At 38.3% G+C, this 21,448-nt stretch overlaps 1 protein-coding gene across 10 annotated transcripts in view; it reads right to left on the bottom strand.

Moving 5' to 3' along the window:
* Nucleotides 1–21,448, bottom strand: part of ATP11B (ATPase phospholipid transporting 11B (putative)) — a 146,569-nt gene that overhangs the window by 44,269 nt on the left and 80,852 nt on the right. For all 10 annotated transcript variants that reach the window (XR_011969071.1, XR_011969072.1, XM_072618357.1 and 7 more), the window contains 7 exons: nucleotides 13,076–13,226; nucleotides 11,755–11,952; nucleotides 9,900–10,121; nucleotides 8,747–8,922; nucleotides 7,643–7,711; nucleotides 4,984–5,057; nucleotides 2,378–2,481 (listed from right to left, as the gene is read on the bottom strand). Coding sequence is in view for 8 of the 10 variants with exons in the window: in XM_072618357.1 (XP_072474458.1) it covers nucleotides 2,378–2,481; nucleotides 4,984–5,057; nucleotides 7,643–7,711; nucleotides 8,747–8,922; nucleotides 9,900–10,121; nucleotides 11,755–11,952; nucleotides 13,076–13,226 (994 nt within the window). In the remaining 2 variants the exon portion in view is untranslated. The remainder of the gene's footprint in view (nucleotides 1–2,377; nucleotides 2,482–4,983; nucleotides 5,058–7,642; nucleotides 7,712–8,746; nucleotides 8,923–9,899; nucleotides 10,122–11,754; nucleotides 11,953–13,075; nucleotides 13,227–21,448) is intronic.

Below are 21,448 nucleotides of genomic sequence, written 5' to 3' on the forward strand. Positions count from 1 at the left end.
CACTTCTCTGCAAGTCTCATTCTGGACACTCTATGTAGAACTGTAATTTTGTCTGCCATTCAGTCTCCACAGATTTTTAACAGACTCCATTCTCAGCTGCACTTAGGTTGATTTTCTCTGAACACTTTCTACCTGGAAGACCTCACTTCTTTCTTTATCCTTCACAGTCTTTGATTGAGGGTCAACTTTGTGATCATATATCTCCATTAGGATTCTCTAATATACTCTTTTTTATTATCAATAGCTTTTATCTATAAGGTATTGACTTCTTACTTTGTTCTCTAATTTTACTTTACCTCTCTATCTACTCTGATCTTTTCTGCAGAAACTCCTCCACTTCTGAGTTTCCTATTAAGTTTATCTTCTTTCTTTATGTTTCCTTATGCCAAGACAGTGCTGCAGGAAGGGACCTCAGAAGATCCCATAGCCTGTCCTCTGCTGTTCTGTGGATAGGGATGCTAAAGGCCACATGGGTTCTCCCAAGGTCACCCGGGTGTACATGACCTAAGAGTCAGCTTCTTAGGGTAACTTTCTGGATCCGAGTCTCTCCAGAGCACTTCCTGTTCATCCAAGTTGCTTTCCTCTCCCTTTGGTGAAGGACCGCATTGCCTTGTTTAGGACTGCCAGTGACCCTGGAGATCATCTAGTCCACTCTCCTATGCCCCCTCATTTTACAGTTGAGGAAACTAAAATGCAGAAATGAAAGTCAAGTGACCTGTGCTTGCACATGCTCACACAATGGAAAAACTGGGCCTTGACCATGGGTCCTGTGCCTTCAAATCCAGCACCACATGTCTTAACAAAGGGTCTCAAGATAATTGAGGATGTTTAGCTTGGAGAGGAAAATGCCTAAGGGACCTACTAGCCATGCTCAACAGATCTGAAGATCTTTCAAGTAGAAGAAACATCAGACTTGTCCTAGAGCATTCAATGGAAAATGGAAGGGGTAAGATGGGGGGATGGCAGTCATTGAATTTGGTAGAAGAAAAATCTTCCTAACAGTTAGAGTCATTTCAAAGTGAAATGTGGCTGCCCCAGAAGCTGGCAAGTTCCCTTTGCCAGCAGTCTTTCGAACAAAGGCCAGAAGACAGCTTAGGTCAATAGTTTGGACTGGGCACACTGAATGGTCAAGGCAGCTCTCCCTTGGTCTCTTCCCTGGCAATCACCTTCTGTCAGCTGATTACAGTTATGGAATCTGAAAGGCCACCTCTTTCCTGTACAAGAATCCCTCAGCAATACCATTCTTCTGCTTCTAAATCAAAATTCTCCAAAAGTTCTAGTTTGTTTTTTTTCACAGCTTCCAAGCGAGCAAGGGGATACAGAAGTGTACATAGTCCTTTGTAGGCATAGGTTGCTTTTAAAGGAAGGCTTTGTAGGTCATGAACTTCCTGTAGTTTACAAACTTCTGGGAAGTGGTATGTTTCTAAATCTGTATTTCTCAAATTCTAATTTTTGGGAAAAAATGACATTGGTGGATTCTCTTGGGATGACACAGAGATAGATAACTCTTTTTATGCTCTCATTTTGGACCAACATATTCCATCAAAAATCATAGCCCCCAGGATCCAGTTATCAATTCACAACTTTCTAAAATATTAAATGAAGCTACTCAATATAAAAACATTAAGGATAATTATGTCTAACAATACGTAATATGTCTGCAGCACTTCAGTGTCTGCAAAGTGCTCTACATATATTATCTCACTGGAGCCTCACAACAAGGAAGGGAGCAGCTGTTATTACCCTCATTTGCCAGATAAGGAAACTGAGGGTAACAGAGATTAAGTGTTTTGCCCAGCATTACACAGTTAAGTAAGAGTCTGAGGCAAGATTTTGAACTCAAGTCTTCCTGACTCCAAAGCCAGAGCTCTATCTACTGTGCCACCCAGTTAAAATGTGGTTGTTTTTCATTATTCAGTTCCATACCAGTGATGTGCTAGGTGCTGCCCTGAAAACCGAATTAAGTTTACAGTAATGCTTTTGAAAGCCTTCATAAAATTTGGGAGGCAAAAATGTAAACTTTCACAATATACTTAGGGGGCAAGGTTACTGACACATGGCATTTAAGAATCTAAATTGGAGTAAACTCTGTGGTTCCACCTCAAGCTTTCTGAAATGCGGCATTACATCTCAAACTGATGGTCAATTAACTTTCAAATACATTCCTAAGTTACAAACAACCTTTTCTTTAAACAAACAATTCACACAGAAAACCCTCTGAAACCCTAAGTAAAAACTATGGTATAAAAGCATTTGTTTTAAGTAGTGGTGAAGCAAAAGAACTATATAATTTCTCTACGTTTTTGATAAAACAAGGAAAAAACCCCCAAGGTATAACATGTATATTACTGATATAGTTACTGAAATTTATACTCACCAAAGCAAATTCATCTACATGAACTCTTGTTTTTTCTATTTCACCACCAATACAGTTAGGAAGAATGGAAGATTCTGCTCCTTTAGAAAACAAAAGTTTCTCACCTGGGAGGGGAGAGGAAATCAATATTTCCTTTGAATTGCTGCTGAGAATGGTTTAAGTACTGAAAGATCTAAAGGTCATAATATGTGGAGGCTAGTGAGGAAAACGGAGGACAAGAAGAACAGTTTTTAAAGTTTTATCATGGAAAAGAAGGAGACTCACAGAAGGGACATTAACTCCTAAACCACAGGGTGGGATAATCCTCTACTCCTGTTTGTTTGTTTTGTTTTGGTCAAGAAAAATCATCCAAGGAACCTGGATCTAGACTTGGAAGGGAACCTCAGAGAGTACCCAGTATGGGGTCCGGGGAAGTCAGAAACTGTGCGTAACACCAGAGCAGGGTCTGAACCCAGCTCTCCAATGTCCCACAGTGCCATGTGAACAGGAAAAGGGCAGAATAAATAGGGTGCTAAGATCCAAGATAAGGAAAGTTATAGACACTAAGAAACTGAGTCACTCACTGCCTGTGACAAAGGCGAGTCAACAGGTCCAGGCAGATTCTATGCAAAGAAACACAAGGCACTAGTGGATGTGTCTGCTGAAGCCCTGGGAGTGATCTCTGAAAGACTACAGAAAACAGGATAAATGCCGTACTGAAAAGGTCAGAAAGTAATATCAGTAAACTATGTCCAATGAACTCAAATTTTATTCACAGGAAAAGATGAGACCATTAGCAAACATGTCACATAGGAAGGAAATTTTCACAAGGAGTTACCATGTTCCCTTTTTTCCCCTTCTCAGTTACTACCTGGCAGATCAGAAAAAGACTGTAGATACTGTTTATTTAGATTTTAGCAAAGTATCAACCAAAAAGCATCTATTGCGCATCTACTCTAACTGTGCTGGGAGCTAAGGATGAAAAGATAAAGATGAGAGTTTCGAAGTCAGCAACAAGCACTTGTTACTCTATGCCAGGCACTATGCTAAGTACAGGGGACAAAAAAGAAAGGCTAAACCACTCCTTGCCCTCTAATTGGGGGAAACTGAGGTAAACAACGCTGTCCATACAAGATATAGATAAGAATGTATGAAAGGCCATCTAAGAAGGAAAGTGCTCATTCCTGGGGAGTGGGGAGGGAAATCTGAAAGGCCTTCTGCAGAAGGAGGGATCTAAGCTGAAGCCCTCCAGGAGTGCTGAAAGGTGGAATGTCTGAAGGGAGGGGCTTCTTGTGGCAATTAAGTGAATGGATTGTAGAGGGGAGAAACCTGTGGCAGGGAGACCAATCAGACTAGTAAAATAGTCCAAGAGAAAGAGTCTGGCATATACAAGGTGCTTCCTAAACGCTTGATGACTTGAGACGGGGTGAGACCTATCCTGGGGGGGGGGGGGGGGGAGGCAGTTATGTGAAGGGAGGCAGAAGACATGTGGTGAGGTTTAAAATGACAACAGAGTGGGAGGATTACGGTAGCCTAGAGAGAAACAAAGATGTTTGGAACAAGGCTAGGTTATGGGAGAAAAGATAATGACTTTTCTAACAGACATTTTAATTTTGAAATGGCTGTAGGACATGCACTTGGAAATTCCAAGAGGGAGCTGGCAATACAGGAGCGGGGAGATTCATCTTGGTGGCCAAGATGAAGAGACTGAAGACTAGGCTGTAAACCCAGCTGGATGCACTCAGAACTCCTTTAAGGGAGAGCCCCGCACACTTGTCATTCATGGTTCAAAGTCCCCTTACAAGAGGGCCTCTGCTCAAGGACCCCAGGAGATTAGTACAAGGAGGCCTTGTGCCAACCTTTTCAAATTTGCAGATTAAAAACAAATCTGAGAAGGATAGTTAGGACATTGGATGACAACCAAAACACAAAGATCTTGTTGCATCAAATCTAATAAGATCAAATTTAATACATGTAAATGGAGGATCATACACTTGGATTCAAAAAAATAAACTTCACTAGTACAAGATATGTACGTACTGGAAAAATAGCAGTTCATCTGAAAAATGTTTTAGAGGATTTTAGTGGGGTACAAATTTGAGGAGTTAACAGTGTGTGATGATATCCAAAAAAGCTAATGGAATATGGAACTATATTAAGGGAGGCACGGTATCCAGAACTAGGGAGGTGGCAATACCATCACTGCTCTGTCACTCAAAATAGATCTAAAGCATATTGTCCTGGGTGCCGCGTAACTGGAAAGTTGGACAGCACCCATGAAGAGAGTGAACAAGATGGTAAAAGACCTAAGGATCAGCTGAAAGAACGGGAGACGTTTATGGGAAGGGCCATGATAAAAATGTATTTTGCTTAGGTCCACGATGCAGAACAAGGAGTGACAGGTAGAAGCTGTAAAAAGAGAAATTTAGATTTGATGAAAGCAAGCACATCCCAGTCAGGTTATCCAAAAGTAGAGTAAGCTGCATGTCTGTAAAGGGGTTCTTTATCAGGAACGGGAGAAATTCTGAAATTTCTTCTAATTCTCAGATTCTGTCTCTTATGATCCTGAGAGTCTATTATTCTAAATATTTCACAAGTAAAACACTGCAAGTTATTTGATTACATACCTGAAGGGGATTGTACAATTACACTCATTCGCCTGCGATCTGAATCAAATTCCAGGACATGAAGCAATTTGTACCTGGAAAAACAGAAAGAAAATAGGCTAATTAAGGAACTATTCTTTTAAAATACAGAAAGCCTGACTGTAGCAAGAATAATGGGATATTATGTCAACTGTATTAGGACGATGGGCTCTGAGGTATTAATTATGATTCCAAAAAGTGATCTGGAAATTACTGTAGAATTCCATGAGCCCAAAGAAAGCAAGACCAACGAAATATTGGGCATTATCAAGAGTACGAGGGACCAAAAAAAACCTCCCTCAAACACTACCCTGATGTCATATCAAACTACAGTGAAAATCTGGAAAACTTCAAAGATTTAACAACTGGAGAAAGTCTAGGGAAGAAAAACTAAAATGACCAAAAGCAAGAGGGTCTTTTACAAGAATAATAAAAAAAAAAATAAAGATGTTCTAATAAAAAGCAAGTGATCCCGTATTACAACTTGCTATGTCAAAAATCTTGTCATGGATATCATGAAGAATGCCCTGTGCTGCCCCACAAACGAAAACCAAAGCTCCTCAATGACTTGGGAAAAGGCATTAATCTAGTTTTTATTGCATTGAAAATGGTGTCCCTGTCACACTGCTTCATGGGTTGGAAACAGACACACAGACCATCACAAGGGCTGGTGACACCTGTCACAGCATCCTAACTTTGAAGAATTCACATACACCTTCACACAATGAGGCATCCATCAGAGGAAAGATCATTATAGTTCGCGAAATTTGATTCTAGAACCGGGATTAACACTGATGTTCACCAAATGCTAGAATCTATAACTAGGAAACTTCTTCAAAAGTGAATAAGATACTTTTACAATAATAAAAGCAGGGTGATGGGAAGGGGAAGGGAATAAGCATTTATACAGAGCCTACTTTGTATCAGGAACTGTGCTAAGCACTTTTACAAATGCTATCTCATTTGATCTCATACCTGAGAGAGGGGTGCTGTGACCTCCATTTTACAACTGAAGAGTCTAAAGCAGACACAGGTGAATTGACTTGCCCAGAGTCACACAACTAGTCAGTGTCTTATGGTGCATCTGAACACTAGTCTTTCTAACTCCAAACCCTTTTCTTCTATCCCCTGTAATGCCCCTCAGCTGCCTAGACAACCCTTTTATCTCCGCAGTAAAACTCCCAACACTTCATGCTGGGCTTGGGAACCTTCGGGTCCTGAAAACTGTGTCAGGGGCCCTGAGGAGCAAAGTAGCTAAGGGTTGTTGTCAAAAGCCTGGCCAAGAGCAACCTATGAAACCATCCGTGGTGGGATCTGTGTCTGTAGGATATACCCATACAGATAAAATCACAGATCTCTCAAGCTCCAAAGCATATTTACAATGAGGTTTCATTATCTTAGCAAAAGGTAAGATAAAAACAGAAACTGGTTCAATATGCACTTCAGTTGAATGTACATTAGATTCATGGGAGACTACTTCAGTGGTTCCATGTAGGCAGACCTTCACCTCAAGCAGAATGTAACTCCTCCAGACCTTCTCATTCTAGTCAGCTTGCAATAAGCCTTTTTCAAGGTCTTGTAACAATGCATGAAAATTGTTCCCATGTCCTCGTGTAAGAACCTTCACGCATCTCTCTAACGTTCCTTGGTCACCCTTAGTTCTGACTCTTGGGAAACTGTGGATATGTCAAATGTTTAGAAGTCACTTATGACACTACAAAAATATTGGTGTAAGAAAAGGGATCTCTGTGTGAGGGAGCAATGGAGGCTTATCTAAAGTACCGTGCAACTGGCCCAATGAAATGCAATCCCTCTTCTTCTTCCTATTCATATCAGGGCTTTTCTCATGGGACACAATATATATATTCTTCATCCAAATGTTTTGTTTCCTGGAGGATTACTAGGCTAATATTTTCTGAGTGATTTTGCTGTAACATTTCTTGATGTTTCAGGGAGTCAATAGCTTTGATCAGTGAACTCAAAATGGAATTATTTTCTTGGGTAAGGTCTTTTGTTTCTCATAACTGTCTGTTTCTTTCTATCCCTATGTACTGGAATGCTCCCTGCTGCATGTGCTCCTGGCCAGACCCCATTCTCAGTGCCCACAGGCCTCTTAGTTCTGTCTCCTTAAACTGACCTGGGCTGGAAAGATGTGACTTTTTTTCCCTTAGATTTCCTGATTAGGAGTTGATATAGTGCATTCTCTAGGTCTTTGTGGATGAGGTATGGTAGAGGAGCTAGACTGTATTTCTTCCTGGTACCTCCCATCTTGACTCTGCCTCTTCTGAATAACTTTGGATATCATGAAGAAAGCCCTGGACATAGTATTCTAAGACCTGTTTAAATCAGAATAGTAGTAATAGTCTGGTCAAAGTGATATTTGGAGGATCACACCATTTTTGAAGTATCTTCCTTGTGTCTGGATTCTATGTAGGACAAAACTTCACGATGGCTGGGGATACATTTGGCAAGCATGTTTCACTGTTGATAACCCACTAGAAATTAATAATCAGAGGGTTGAAGAAAATTATCTCTGTGGTTGCAGCTACATAGGAAGACATATAGGGCACCTGACTACATTCTACATGATGAATAACATGCAATTAATAATTAGAAAATTAGAATGGTTAGACAGTATTACCTTTCAAGTTTTCCAAGAGTTTTAATTTCCATAGTTTCTTCAGTACTGCCCATAAACACGACACCAATTCTAAATTTAAAGGGTGGGAAAATTACATACAATTTTATGGGGTAATGTTTAATGTTTTATAATGACATATCATTGTAGTTTCAGTTTAATAAAATACTTGAAATACATATCTAAAGTATATTTAAGTCTCTCCTTTGTGTGTCTGGTTACTAATACCTGGTTATTTTCAGAACTTGAAAAATTAAATTCTGAAAAGAATTTTGCATCAAAATGACTGGCTAAGAACTACTACATTTTTTCTTGAGCTGTGGTTTTAAAAAATGGCATCATATAAGGCTTTCCCAAAAATGAATTTACTCAGATTTCACCCTAATTGGATTCAAACACAAACACCTCTACGATACAATAAATTCTAAACCTTTATATTAATCGGTAACAGTTTTCAGACTTAGTGAAGCTCAGTTTAAATTCTAAATCTACTATTGCCTTGAAAAACTAGGACCTTTTTATGTTAATAAATATTATGCAAATATATGAAGCACCAATGACTTCGCCAGCATGGAAGAATTCCCAGTACAAGACTTTTGGACTCCATACATTCTAGATGGCCAAATCTGGAACGTAAACAGCTGAGCTCAGTTGCCCAGTCAGCGTAAAAGGTGAGATCTGAACCGAGCTTTTCCTGCCCCTCAGGCCAGCCACTCAATCACTATTCCCCACTGTCTCATCATGCATGTTATACTTTAAATATATCTAATATTTTTAACGGGCACACATCACAGGCAAAAAATCTGGCTCAGTCCTAATTTACTATGAAAAGACTAATAAAGATATGTGATAAAACGCACTTTGTCTGCAGGGACCAAAAGGAGACGTGGTTAAGAGGCAGAGTGGTGCAGTGAGAGCCTTAGGGGCTCATTTCATTTTGGGGCCGAGCCCTCGGAACCTCAGCTACCTCATATACAGAAACAGAAAGGATTGGCAAGAGAGGACGGTGGGGGATCTATAATTCTAGGCCACCATTAGATGTAACTAAGTACTTGCCCCTTTGGCTGAAAACTCTGTATGATGAAGTATACCCTCTCTCTTACTTACCTTGCAGCAGCTTCAACTAAGGCCTTTTCATCTGGGGAAGCAGCATAGTACTCCAATTGTGAGGATGTGGCACTGGGGTGCCAGGGGCCATCCCCAAGGCCATCAGATTGGCCACTACTGATCTGCACTGTATGACAGAGACCAACTGCTTTGAAGAAGAGATCTTGTTCTTTGATCTGGAGAAATATAATTCACATTTCTGAGTCAAACAGCATTCCCAGACTACAGTACAAAAAGTAAAGATTTAAAGAAATGCTATTTAACACAAAGTTGTCAAAATGGATTCAGAACAAGATTTCAGAAAATCTGGTATTGATTGCAATATCTAGCTGTCAAACAACCTGTTAGATTCTGATTAGACTAGTAAACAAAATATCAGCCCTTGCTTAAAGACCTTCCTATCTAAGACTCAGGATGCTTAAGAATTTTTACTGTTCTCACTCTGGTGACTGCTCTTTGGGACCCCATTCGCCAGCTTCTGCAGCATACTCTACAGCTGATGAAAACACAGAGCAAACTGCCAGGGTAGGCAGAGGGTCAGTTCTAGTGACAGAGAGAAGGCTCCAACATGAAAAGTAGCAGAACAAGGACTGTAAGGCAGGCTAGTTAGCCCAGTGGCTCACACAGAGCAGGTGCTGTGCTAAAAACCAACAAATGAAACTGATGGTCATCTCCAGGCTAGGCCTGCTCTGATCCCTAAGCATGGCCTGCAGGTGACTATATAGATTGTAGCAGATCCCACAATACTGGAAAAAGCAAGCCCAGCCTGAGGCTACCTCCATGAGACCTGGCCTTGTCATCTATCCTTGGAGGGCTGGCCACTCAGCAGGGCACTTTTTTCAGACACAGCAATTTAGTGAAATCCTAAAATATGACTACTTCAAGGTGAGGGAGGGGGGGGGGTGTGTGTGGTGTGTGTGTGTGTGTGTTTTCAGGGGAGGGGAAGAGGCAACACCACACGAGGGAGGATCCAGACCAAATAATCACAGGCCCTTGAGTTAATGAACTGAGTACACGTTAGTTAGCCTTGCATGAAAGGCTAGGAGTTTAAAAAGCATCATTCCTTCTCACCAGTCCCCCCAAATAAAGTTATTTCCATTTCAAGATGCAAATAAGAATTAACTTGTATGCAACAAGCAAAAACATTGCTTACCAGTTCAGTTTCATTTTCAGAACTGATTGCGAGATGGGCTGAGGTGCTGAGATGGGCTAAGCTTCGAAAGTAGGCTAGACCTTCGGAAGATTCTGGTGTTGGTCCCTCTGGTACCAGTCTGCCATTGATTTCTTGGTATTTTATGCCATTAATTGAACACTCTCGAAACTGCATCTCATTTTCAGTCAGAGTTCCAGTTTTATCTGTAAACACATATTCCACCTAGAAAAATGTGAAATATGCAACAAAAAATTTTCATTAAACAACCTTGTTTTCATGGTGGTAGGATCAGTCTTGTAAAAATGAAATAAATCAAGCTTCAAGAGCTCCTTACTAAGTTGCTGCTGACACTGGTATTTTATTGTAACAAAAAAATTAAATGATGAAAATGGTAAAAGGGACAACACAGCAAAACAAAGAGAAAAATTTCTGTCATGCATATTTCAAAAGATGTAGCTTCCTAAAGTATGAAGTACACATGGTTCACTTCTGGAGCTGGTTGGGATGTAGCATTTATACCTCATTTCCAACCAGGGTAGACTTCTGCTATACTATAGGACTTCCAGCAATCTCTAAAGCAAAAGAAGGACGACTAGGAACCTTTGAGAGCATCTAGTATGTGAAATATTGAGAAGTACCAGAAGCATGAAAGTCCAGGGAAGAAAGATACAGTAAAAGAGAAATTAAAGTGTGAGGTAGTGAGACAGAGTTCATTTTTACTGAAAAAAAAGTTTTACTGCAAAGGTCAAGGAGGAGCCACTGCAAAATGTTAAAGAGAAGGGTTAAAAAAGTAGCTAAGAAAGATGATTTTGGTACCTGTATCAAAGACTAATTCTAAGAAAGAAACAAAGGAAGAGAATTCCTGACAATTTTGTGACAGCTCAGCTGAGGCACAAAGCCAGAGTTGGGATGGATAATGTCATTGTGAAGATGGTGATCTAAGAAACAAAAAGAGGTCAGGATTTGCAAATGCTCAAGAAAGAAGCAGAAATCAGTAGGAAACTGAAGGTAACTTATATTCCTTTCCTGGAGAATATTAGAGATAATAGCAAAGTCCAAGGACAAGGGAAAGATGAGTTAGATCAAAAGAAGCAGTTTTGATGGGATGTGTGAAACTGAAGGTTCTGAGTACAACTGAAAACATGTATGTGTGTGCACGTGCATGTGAGCATGTGTGTGTGCACACATGTGCTCAGAAAACATCCTGAAACAGAGAACTGAGGGAAGGCTATCACCAGCAGACAGAGTAACTATAGATCTGGAAACAGATTAGACCACAAGGGATGAGGTCCAAAAGGAAAGACATGAACCAAGTGTCACGAACCATGATCAGTGACAGGAATAACACCAAATAGGGGGTTGATACTAAAGAAGAAAGCACATCAAATATGGTAAGACAAATACAAAATCATGGTAAGAAGGCTGTGAAACACCTACCCTAAAGATAAATGAATAAAAAACAAAGGAGGACTAAAGTAACAGATATTGTGAGTAACTAGAGAAAGACCAAGGAGACAGATGGCATGACATGGAGACTTAGCCAAAGGGCAGATCCAAATGAAGCAATGGTCAGAGAAAACCACCGCTACTTAGGCACTCCACAGAGACAAGAGACAGGGGTAAGCTTGTACAGAATGAGAAAAAAACCTCCAGAGAACAGTCATGATCTCAAGAAGGATAAAATTAGACAGCAGTGAAGGGACATAAGCAAAGAGAAAAAATGTTGTCCTGGGTTTTGTTTTTTTGTTCTTGATTACATTATGCATTTTCTACCATGCAAAACACTTAACAGCAATTGCATAAGCCATGAACTATGGAATAAAAATGCTGTTCAAATTGTAAGGATCATCTTCACCTGTCCCAGCTCTTCATTCAGATCTGAAGTATTGACTTGTGCTTTCTGATCTGTTTCTTCATGATAGAGATCAAGATCCCAGCCAATAAAAAACGAGCCAAGGAATTTCTGCATCTCGACTGTCACATAAAGTGAAATTGGAATGATAAAATTGTAGAGCACCAAAAAAGCAAGGAAGTCGGAAATAAACCTCAGAATCTGTGGGAAAAAAAGGTTCGTATAAGACAAAATGCACAAGAATAAACAACCTCAGAGAAAACTCAGAGAAACATAAGTCAACGTCAGCTCCTGCCTATTTGGATCATGCCTCTTGTCTATGGCTCATCTTTTCACATCTCCATCTCTGGACCCACTGGATGAATCCTATGAGGGTAGGGGCTTGTGGCCTCTTGTGGATGGTTCCTAAAATGGCTAAGACTAAAACTACTCTCAAAACATGGTTTTATATCATCTGTGAATTTCAAAGGTTTGCTCATATCCTCCACTCTCAGAGTTAAAAGTTGACAAGAATTTTTTTCAAAAAATAATTAATTGCTACCTTTGATAATGACTTTCAGAATTTAAATAGTATAGCAGTATTCCAATTTAACTGTATGAAAGACTAATTCAATATCTATTTGTGGGAAATGGAAAATCTACATTATGAAATACAACCTGAAAAATACATGTACCTTATTATCTGACTAGGTTGTACTTTTTTCCCCTGATCACTGGGTTCAATTACTTAAAACTGCTTCATAATATTAATGTTTTGATCTGAGAAGAAGTCTATAATAGCAGATTTCAGAGTTAAAGAGAATGCCTTTATAGTAAAGAGACATAAAAAGAAAAAAAACTTAAATAGTTGCTTGTTTTTTAAAAGGAAAATTCCTTTCCTTCTCTGGCCTGTCAGGTCATCTGTACAATGAGGGGAATGTACTAAGGAAACTCCAGAACTCCCCCTAACTCTCCTATTCCTTCATGGGATGAATATTTTGAAGCAACGATTATTATAAGATGCTTAAGCATTAAAAAAGATAACAGATATATTTATGTTTTCATTTAATTTTTGAAAACAATACATTGAATAGTAAAAAAATAATCTGCTCTCAAAGCTGTGTAGAAAATCACCATTAGCACCTCCATGGTGAGATGAAATATGGCACCATTCCGATGGCCCTCACCAAATGAACACCTACATGACATAGGTAGTTACTGTTCTTTTGCAGTAACTTTTCAGTGCCAGACCTTGTGGTGGTGTCACAGGGGCCATTATATTCCTAGATTCTCTCTACCAGAGGGAGAATATCTCCTCATTCTAAAAGGGCAGGGATGATAGTACCTTACTGCTATTTCGCTGATGCTCCGTTTTTTGGTTATACCAAGGTTCATCCCATTTTTCTTCTGCTTGCCATGTATATTTCAAGATTGTACTGATGATGGCTTCAGAAATAAGGATTATAAGATATATTATCAAAAAGGTATTCATTGACCTAGAGTGAATGAAAGAGCATATGAAATATTAATTAAGGGATTTGATATTGATTTGTTCAGTAAAAGTTATAGATCCATAAACATACTAAAAGTTTTTAAAAATTGAATTTAAATGTTTATCAAATCTCTTATATTCTCCCTTCTCTAAAAGTCACAGCAAAGTGGGAATGACTGTAGAGCTGACTTGAAGACCCTGTGACCAGGGTGACCCATCACCTTCCCATCCTGAAAGGTCCATATGTCTCCTGTTCTATATAATAATGGGCAGTTACGTCGCACAGTAGATAAGAGTGTCAGGTCAGGAGTCAGAAAGACTCATCTCTCTGAGTTCAAATCTGGCCTTAAATATTTACTAGCTATGTGACTCTCGGCAAGTCACTTCACCCTTTTTTGCCTCAGTTTCCTCATTTATAAAGTGAGCTGGAGAAGGAAACGGCAAACCACTGCAGTATTTCTGCCAAGAAAACCCCAAATAGGATCATGAGGAGTTCGACATGACTGAAGTAACTCAACAACAAGAATACATGCAACAACAAACCACCTACACAAAGGTAAGAGACTCCACCATTTACAGGCTTGGTCTTGAGAAGATCATTTGCCTTCTCTGATCCTTAGTTTTTCATCAGCAAAATGAGGGCCATAACACTTGCATTATCTCACTCATAGGGTTGTTAAGAGAAATAAATGGAATAATACATATAAAATTTTGTAAAGCACAAAAGGTGACACTGATAAATGCCAGCTCTTGTTATTACTAATCATTAACATTAAGACAGGAAAGAATGGTTTTACAGGGAGTCAGTCTCGAAGCCTGGAAGAACTGGGTTCAAGTATGCCCTCAACACATACTAGTTGTGTATCCTTTTGCAAATCACGTGGCTTCTCTGTTTTTTCAGGCAATTCTCTCAGGAATTCACACTGTAGAGAAGCCAAATTGCCTTGTGAGGAGGTTCCTCATCTGGGAGCTCTCTATACTAATGAAATCATAGATTCAGTCCCTATTCCATCATCATGAAATGGTTTAAACAGGCAAAGAATTGTGTAAAATAACATTTTTTAAAAGTTTCAGTAAAAAATTCTGCATTTAAAATACGTTATGTCTTAAAGATACTGAATGAATGAGGTATTACTGTGGTTACTTAAAAATACACAATTCTTGCACATCGTAAGTTGGACTCAAAAGAAATTACCAATTCATGAAGACTATTACATACATTATAATAAATTTTGATTAAAGATACAAATTCTTTGCTTGAAATTAACCTATTTGAAAAGGACTTTCATGAACAGATACTTCTTGGACTTTCTGCTAAAAAAAGTTTGAACTGACAGCACTTGTTTTTTATTTCTCATCATCTTATGCCTGATGCTCATTTGACAACTGTCCCCTACATGGGCCAGGCCAATGATCTACTCCAGATTTTTGTTCATGCTGTTTACTCAACTTAGGACCACCTCTCTTTTGTTTATCCTTCAAGGTCCAAATTGTCTCACTCCCTCTGGAGCACAGTTAAGCTTCCACCTCTCTAATTTTCTAGATTTATAACCAATACTACAAAGCATAAGCAATTATTTCACATTGTGGCTTTCTATGTCAAACTATACTGTCAAGTTTTTAAGAACAGAGACTATGTTCTCCATATATATCTATGAACACTCCCTAGCATTTAGCAGTGACTGAGTTATGACAGACAATTACTATCACTAATTCTCTCAAGCATGATTTAATCATTGGCTTCTTTTTAAAAAAAAATTCTGTTTTACAATGAATGAACTTTACAAAAATGAGAATCAAAAGTTTTGGAATAAGTTGCCTGAAAAGAGGTAACAGGGAGAGAAGGGGATAAGCATCTATTCATGCTAAGTGCTTTACAAATATTACTTCACTTAATCCTCACAAAAACCCTGGGAGGTACATGCTTATTATTATCCCCATTTTACAGTTAAGGAAACTGAGGCAGACAGAGTTTAAGTGACTTGCTCAGGGTCACAAAGCTAGTGTGGAAAGACACAAACTCAGACCTTTCTCACTCTAGGCCATATGCTCTTCTCCACCTAGATGCTTCTTGGGTAACAATAACAAAAAACTGGAGAAGTTGGGCAACACAACAGTTATATGCCGCCTGTCAATTCGATAGGCAGCCTCTCCCCCTTCCCCCAGCTGTCATGTACCAGTATGTAAATGTGCCTACCAGGTGCCTTGTATGCCTCACCTTGAGACTAAAACCAAGGAGGAATGCATTACCCTAAGGTCAGATATACATTCTCCCTTCAAAAAAAAAATTTCCTTTGATCTCCTCTAATATGTTTCAGCAATAAAAAGATATAAAATCAGTAAGTCAACTTAAGTTCACTGATGTGACAGTAAGGGTTCACATTTTATCCAGTGTTGCATGATTACTATGTACTACAAGCAACGCATTTTAATTCTTCCTTGATCTAGGTAACTTAAAATGAATTCAACTTTTTCAAAACTGTCAAGTGATCTCCCCTCTTTTTTTTTCTTTCACTAAAGGTGGAGTGTAATGAGCAATGGAACCAGAATCAATGGTTCTGGGTTCAAATTTTGTCTCTGTGTATATTTAACTACTATGGATCTCAGATGCACCATTTGTAAAAAGAGGGGTTGGCACTAGGTGGGCCAGGCCCCTAAGACTCTGCCAGCTCTAAATGTCTGATCATATATGTTTTTAGAAAGAAAAGCCTGAAGAAGCAGAGCCAAGATAAGAGAGTAAAGAGGCAGGAACTCACCTGAGCTTTCCCCTAAACCTCTCCAAATACCTTTAAATAACAAATTCAAAAAATTTTTAGGGTGGCAGAACACACAAAAAGAGTGAAGAAGGGTTGTAAGGAAAGATCTGTAGCACCAGGGTGAGAGAGAAGCATGGTCCAGCATACTGTAGAACGGTCCCAGAAATAAGTGGCAGGAGTGGAGGTTTCCAGATCCCTCAGCCCACAGACAGTAAGGGAGTCAGGCAACAGGTCAGAAGGGGGTTTAACAGAGGTCCTTTTGCTAGCACTGAGGCAAGACTCTGTTGTGTTACCTATACTTAGATCTAGGTTGCAGTATGAGGAGCACTAGCCCAACAGAGCTTGGGGCTACAGGGGAGCAGGGACCCTGGTCACAGTTCCAGGGTTGGAGAGTGCTTGTGGTCAGTCACAAATCAGAGCATATTACATACATTACAAGAGAATAGTAAACACACCTCTCCCTAGATCATACCACTTTGGAAGAGTTCAAAACTTACAGGTCCCAAGAATCACCTCTGAAAACAGCTCTACTAAAAACCTGAAGCTTAGGACAGTGTGTCCTCCACCCTGAAAGTGGAGCACCACTTTAGCACAGACTTAAAAGTCAAGAAATAGGCTGGAAAACAAGCAAACAACAGAAACAAATTCTGACCATAGAAGGTTACTATGGTAACAAGGAAGATCAAAACACATTCAGAAGAGGAAAACAAAGTCAAAATTCCTGCATCCAAAGCCTCAAAAAAATATGGATTGGTCTCAGGCCATAGAAGAGCTCAAACAGGATTTTAATAATCAAAAAAAGAGAAATAGAGAAAAAATTGGGAAGAGAAATGAGAGCAAAGCAAAAAAATCAGGAAAAAAAGCCAATAGCTTGAAAGGAGGCACAAGAAAATACTGAAGAAAATAACACCTTAAAAAATAGAATAGACCAAATGGTAAAAGAGGCTGAAAACTCCAACGAAGAGAAGAATGACTTAAAAACAGAACTGGCCAAATGGAAAAGAAGGGAGGAAAACTCACTGAAAAGAAAATTAGTCCTTAAAAGTTAGAATTGGGCAAGTGGAAACTACTGACTTTATGAGACATCAAGAAAAAATCAAACAAAATCAAAAGGATGAAAAAGTAGAAGAAAATGTGAAATAGTACATTGGAAAAACAAATGACCTGGAAAACAGACCTAAGAGATGTAATTTTAGAATTATTGGACTACTTGAAAGTCATCACCAAAAAAAGTGTCTAGATATCATCTTTCAAGAAATTATCAAGGAAAACGGCTGACATTCTAACACCAGAAGGTGAAATAGAAACTGAAAGAATCCACCAATTAGCTCCTGAAAAAGATCCCCAAATGAAAACTCACAGGAATATTATAGCCATATTTCAGACCTCCCAAATCAAGGAGAAAATACCACAAGCAGCCAAAAAGAAACAATTCAAACATCATGGAGCCACAGTCAAGATTTAGCACACAAGATTTAGCAGCTTCTGCATTAAAGTACTGGAGGGCTTGGAATATGATATTCTGGAGGACAAAAGAGCTAGGATTACAACCAAGAATCATCTACCTAGCAAAACAGAGCATAATCCTTCAGGGAAAAAACAGACATACAGTGAAACTGAGGACTTTCAAGCATGCCTGAGAAAAAGACCAGAGCTGAATAGAAAATGTGACTTTCACATATAAGATGCAAAAGAAGCATAAAAAGGTAAACAGGAAAGAGAAATCATAAAGGATCTGATAAGGTGAACTGTTTGTATTCCTACACGGGAAAATGATACTTAGAACCCCTTAAAAACTTCCTCATTATTAGGGCAGACAGAAGGAGGTACACGTAGATAGAAAGCAGAGGTGTGAGTTAAATGTGATAGTATAAATATCTAAAAAAAAAAGAGATGAGAAAGAAGAATACACTGAGAGAAAGGGAAAGGGAAAGATAGAAAAGGTATCTGACATAAAGGTGGCCTGAAAGAGGTGTTACAGCAGAGGGGAAAAATAGGAGAAGCGGGGAGGGGAATACAGGAACCTTACTCTCGCTGGAATTGGCTCAAAGAGGGAATCATACATACAGTCAGTTGAGTATAGAAATCTATCTTACCATACAGGGAAGCAGGAAGGGAAGGGGATAAAGAAAGGAGGTATGGGAGCTGATAGAAGGGAGAGCAGTTTGGGGGAGGTAAAATCACAAGCAAAACACTTTTGAGAAGAGACAAGGTAAAAGGAGAGAAAGAGTAGGATAAACAGGGGGGAAAATAGAATAGAGGGAAATGCACAGTTGGTTATCATTACTGTGAAAAAAGTTTTTTACAGGGATTTATTTGATAAAGACTTCGTTTCTCAAACATACAGAAAACAGACTGAGAAATGGTCCAAGGATATGAATAGATAGTTTTCAAACAAAATAATCAAAGCTATCAACAGTCATATTAAAAAAATGCTCTAGATCACTATTGATGAGAGAAATGCAAACTAAGACAAATTCTGAGCTTCTACTTCACACTTGTCAGATTGGTTAAGAAGACAAAAAGGAAAACAACAAATGCTGGAGGAGGATGTGGGAAAATTAAAACACCAAAGTACTATTGGTGAAGCTGTATACTCATTCAGCCATTCTGGGGAACAATCTGCAAGTATGCCCAAAGGACAATAAACGATATATACCCTTTGACTAAGCAATACCACTATTAGGTCAGTATCTCAAAGAGATTAAAAAACAAAAAGGACAGGAAGGAACAGACAGCAAAATTATACTTGTGGGGGACACCCCAACATCCCTCTCTCTGAACTAGATAAATCTAACCACAAAATAAACAAGAAAGAAGTTAAGGAGGTGAATACAATTTTAGAATCTAAGTTAGATATGGTAGATCTCTGGAAAAAACTGAATGGGGATAGAAAGGGATATATCTTCTCTCACAGAGGTACATGGCACCTACACAAAAAATGCCCATGTAGTAGGGCATACAAACTTCACAACAGAACTGCAGAAAGGCAGAAATATTAAATTCATCCTTTTCAGATCATGATGCAATAAAAATTATATGTAATAAAGGGCCTTGTAAAGATAGACTAAAAATTAATTGGAAATGAAATAATCTAATCCTACAGAATGAGTGGGTCAAACAACAAATCAGAAACAATCAATAACTTCATCCAAGAGAATGACAATAAGGAGCCAACATACCAAAACTTATGGGATGCAGTGAAAGTGGTTCTTAGGTGATGTTTTATATCTCTAAATGCTTACATGAATAAAATACAGAAAGAGATCAACGAATTGGGCATGATATTAAAAACACCAGAAGAACAAATTAAAAATCCCCAATTAAATACCAAATTAGAAATCCTGAAAACTAAAGAAGAGATTAATAAACTGAAATTAAGAAAACTAATGTACTAAATAAAACTAAGAGCTGGTTTTATGAAAAAAAAAACAACAAAATAGATAAACTTTTGGTTAATCTGATTTTTAAAAAAAGACAGAAGAAAACAAAATTAACAGTATCAAAAATGAAAAGGGTGAATTCACCAACAATGAAGAGGAAATGAAAACAATAACTAGGAATTACTTTGCCCAACTGTATGCCAATAAATTTGACAATTTTAGTGAAATGGGTGAATATTTACAAAAATTGGCCAGATTAACAGAAGAGAAAAATAAAATACTTAAATAACCCTACTTCAAAAAAAGAAACTGAACAAGCCATCAATGAGCTCTCTAGGAAAACGTCTCCAGGGCCAGATGGATTTACAAGTGAATTCTATCAAACATTTAAAGAACAATTAATTCCAATATTATATCGTCTATTTAGAAAAACAGGAGAAGGAGTCCTACCAAATTCTTTTTTATGATACAAATATGGTACTGATACCTCAACTGAGAAGAGTCAAAACAGGGAAAGAAAATTATAAACCAATTTCCCTAATGAATTTAGATGTAAAAATTTTTAAAGTATTAGCAAAAACAATTACAGCAATTTATCACAAGAATAACACACTATGACCAGGTAGGATTTATAGCAGAAATGCAGAGCTGGTTTAATATGAGAAAAACTACAGTATAACTGACCATATCAACAACAAAACTAACAGAAACCATATGAGTATCTCAGCAGATGCAGAAAAAGCTTTGGACAAAATCCAACACCCATTCCTATAAAAAACACTAGAGAGCATGGGAATAAATGAAGTGTTCTTTAAAATAGTAAGTAGCATCTATCTAAAACCATCAGCAAGCATTACATGTAATGGGGATAAGTTAGAAGCATTTCCAATAAGATCGGGGTGCAAATAAGGATGTCTATTATCACCACTGTTATTCAGTATGATACTAGAAACTTTAGCTTTAGGAGTAACAAATGTTACAGGTTCATAGATTTTAAGCTAGAAAGTATTTCAAAGGCCATCTAGTCCAACACCCTTATTTTACAAATAAGGAAACTGAGGCCTAACGAGGATAATTGATCCACACAAGGTCACATTGATAGTATCACAGATAAGATTTGAACATAAGACCTCTGACTCCAGAGTCAGTGTTCTTTTCACTATCCCAGGTTATTTATGAATGAATGAGGGAGTGAAAGGCAGAATTACTGACAATACCTGATAAGTGGACTTGCAAGCTAAATTCTGCCACAATTTCTCCTAAATAAAGGACCAAGGCAACATTAAAAAAACAAAACAAAACAAAAAAGAAAAGGACCTACATGTACAAAACTATTTATAGCTGCTCTTTTAGTGGTGGCAAAGAATTAGAAATTAAGGGGATGTCCATTCATTGGGGAATGGCTGAACAAGTTATGGTACACAATTGTGATGGAATAAGACTGTACTTTAAGAAATGTTGAGCAGGATGCTTTCAGAAAAACCTGGAAAGATTTAATGAACTGATACAAAGTAAAATGAGCAGAACCAGAAGAAAACTGTACACAGTAAAAGCAATATTGTATGAAGATCTACCATGAACAACTTAGCTATTCTCAGCAATATAATGATCCAAGACAGTTTTGTAGGACTTCTGATGAAAGGCACTATCCATCTTCAGAGAAAGAACTGGTAGAGCCTGAATACAGATCAAAGATACTTTTTCTTTACTTTCTTTATTTTTCTTTTTTTTGGTCTGTGTTTTCTTTCACAGAATCATTTACATGGAAATGTGTTTTGTATGACTACATAGGTATGGCCAATGTCAAAATGTCTGCCTTCATAATGAAGGGAAAGGAGAGAGGGAGGAAGAGATTTTGGAACTCAAAATTTAGGGGAAAAAAAGAATGCTAGAATTGTTTTTACAAGTAATTGGGAAAAAATAAAACATTAAATAAGATTTTAAAAAATGAAAAGAAAAGAAGAAAGATTACATGCCAACAAGCATATAATTTAACACAAGTAACAGGCATCTCAGAGTGAAAAGAACCCTCAGAGGTCCTGTCCAACCCACATCTCAGCAGGAACCCTCTATTCAACCTCTGAACC

This window comes from Notamacropus eugenii, chromosome 6 (genome assembly GCF_028372415.1).
Source record: "Notamacropus eugenii isolate mMacEug1 chromosome 6, mMacEug1.pri_v2, whole genome shotgun sequence".
NCBI classification, from domain to species: Eukaryota; Metazoa; Chordata; class Mammalia; order Diprotodontia; family Macropodidae; genus Notamacropus; species Notamacropus eugenii.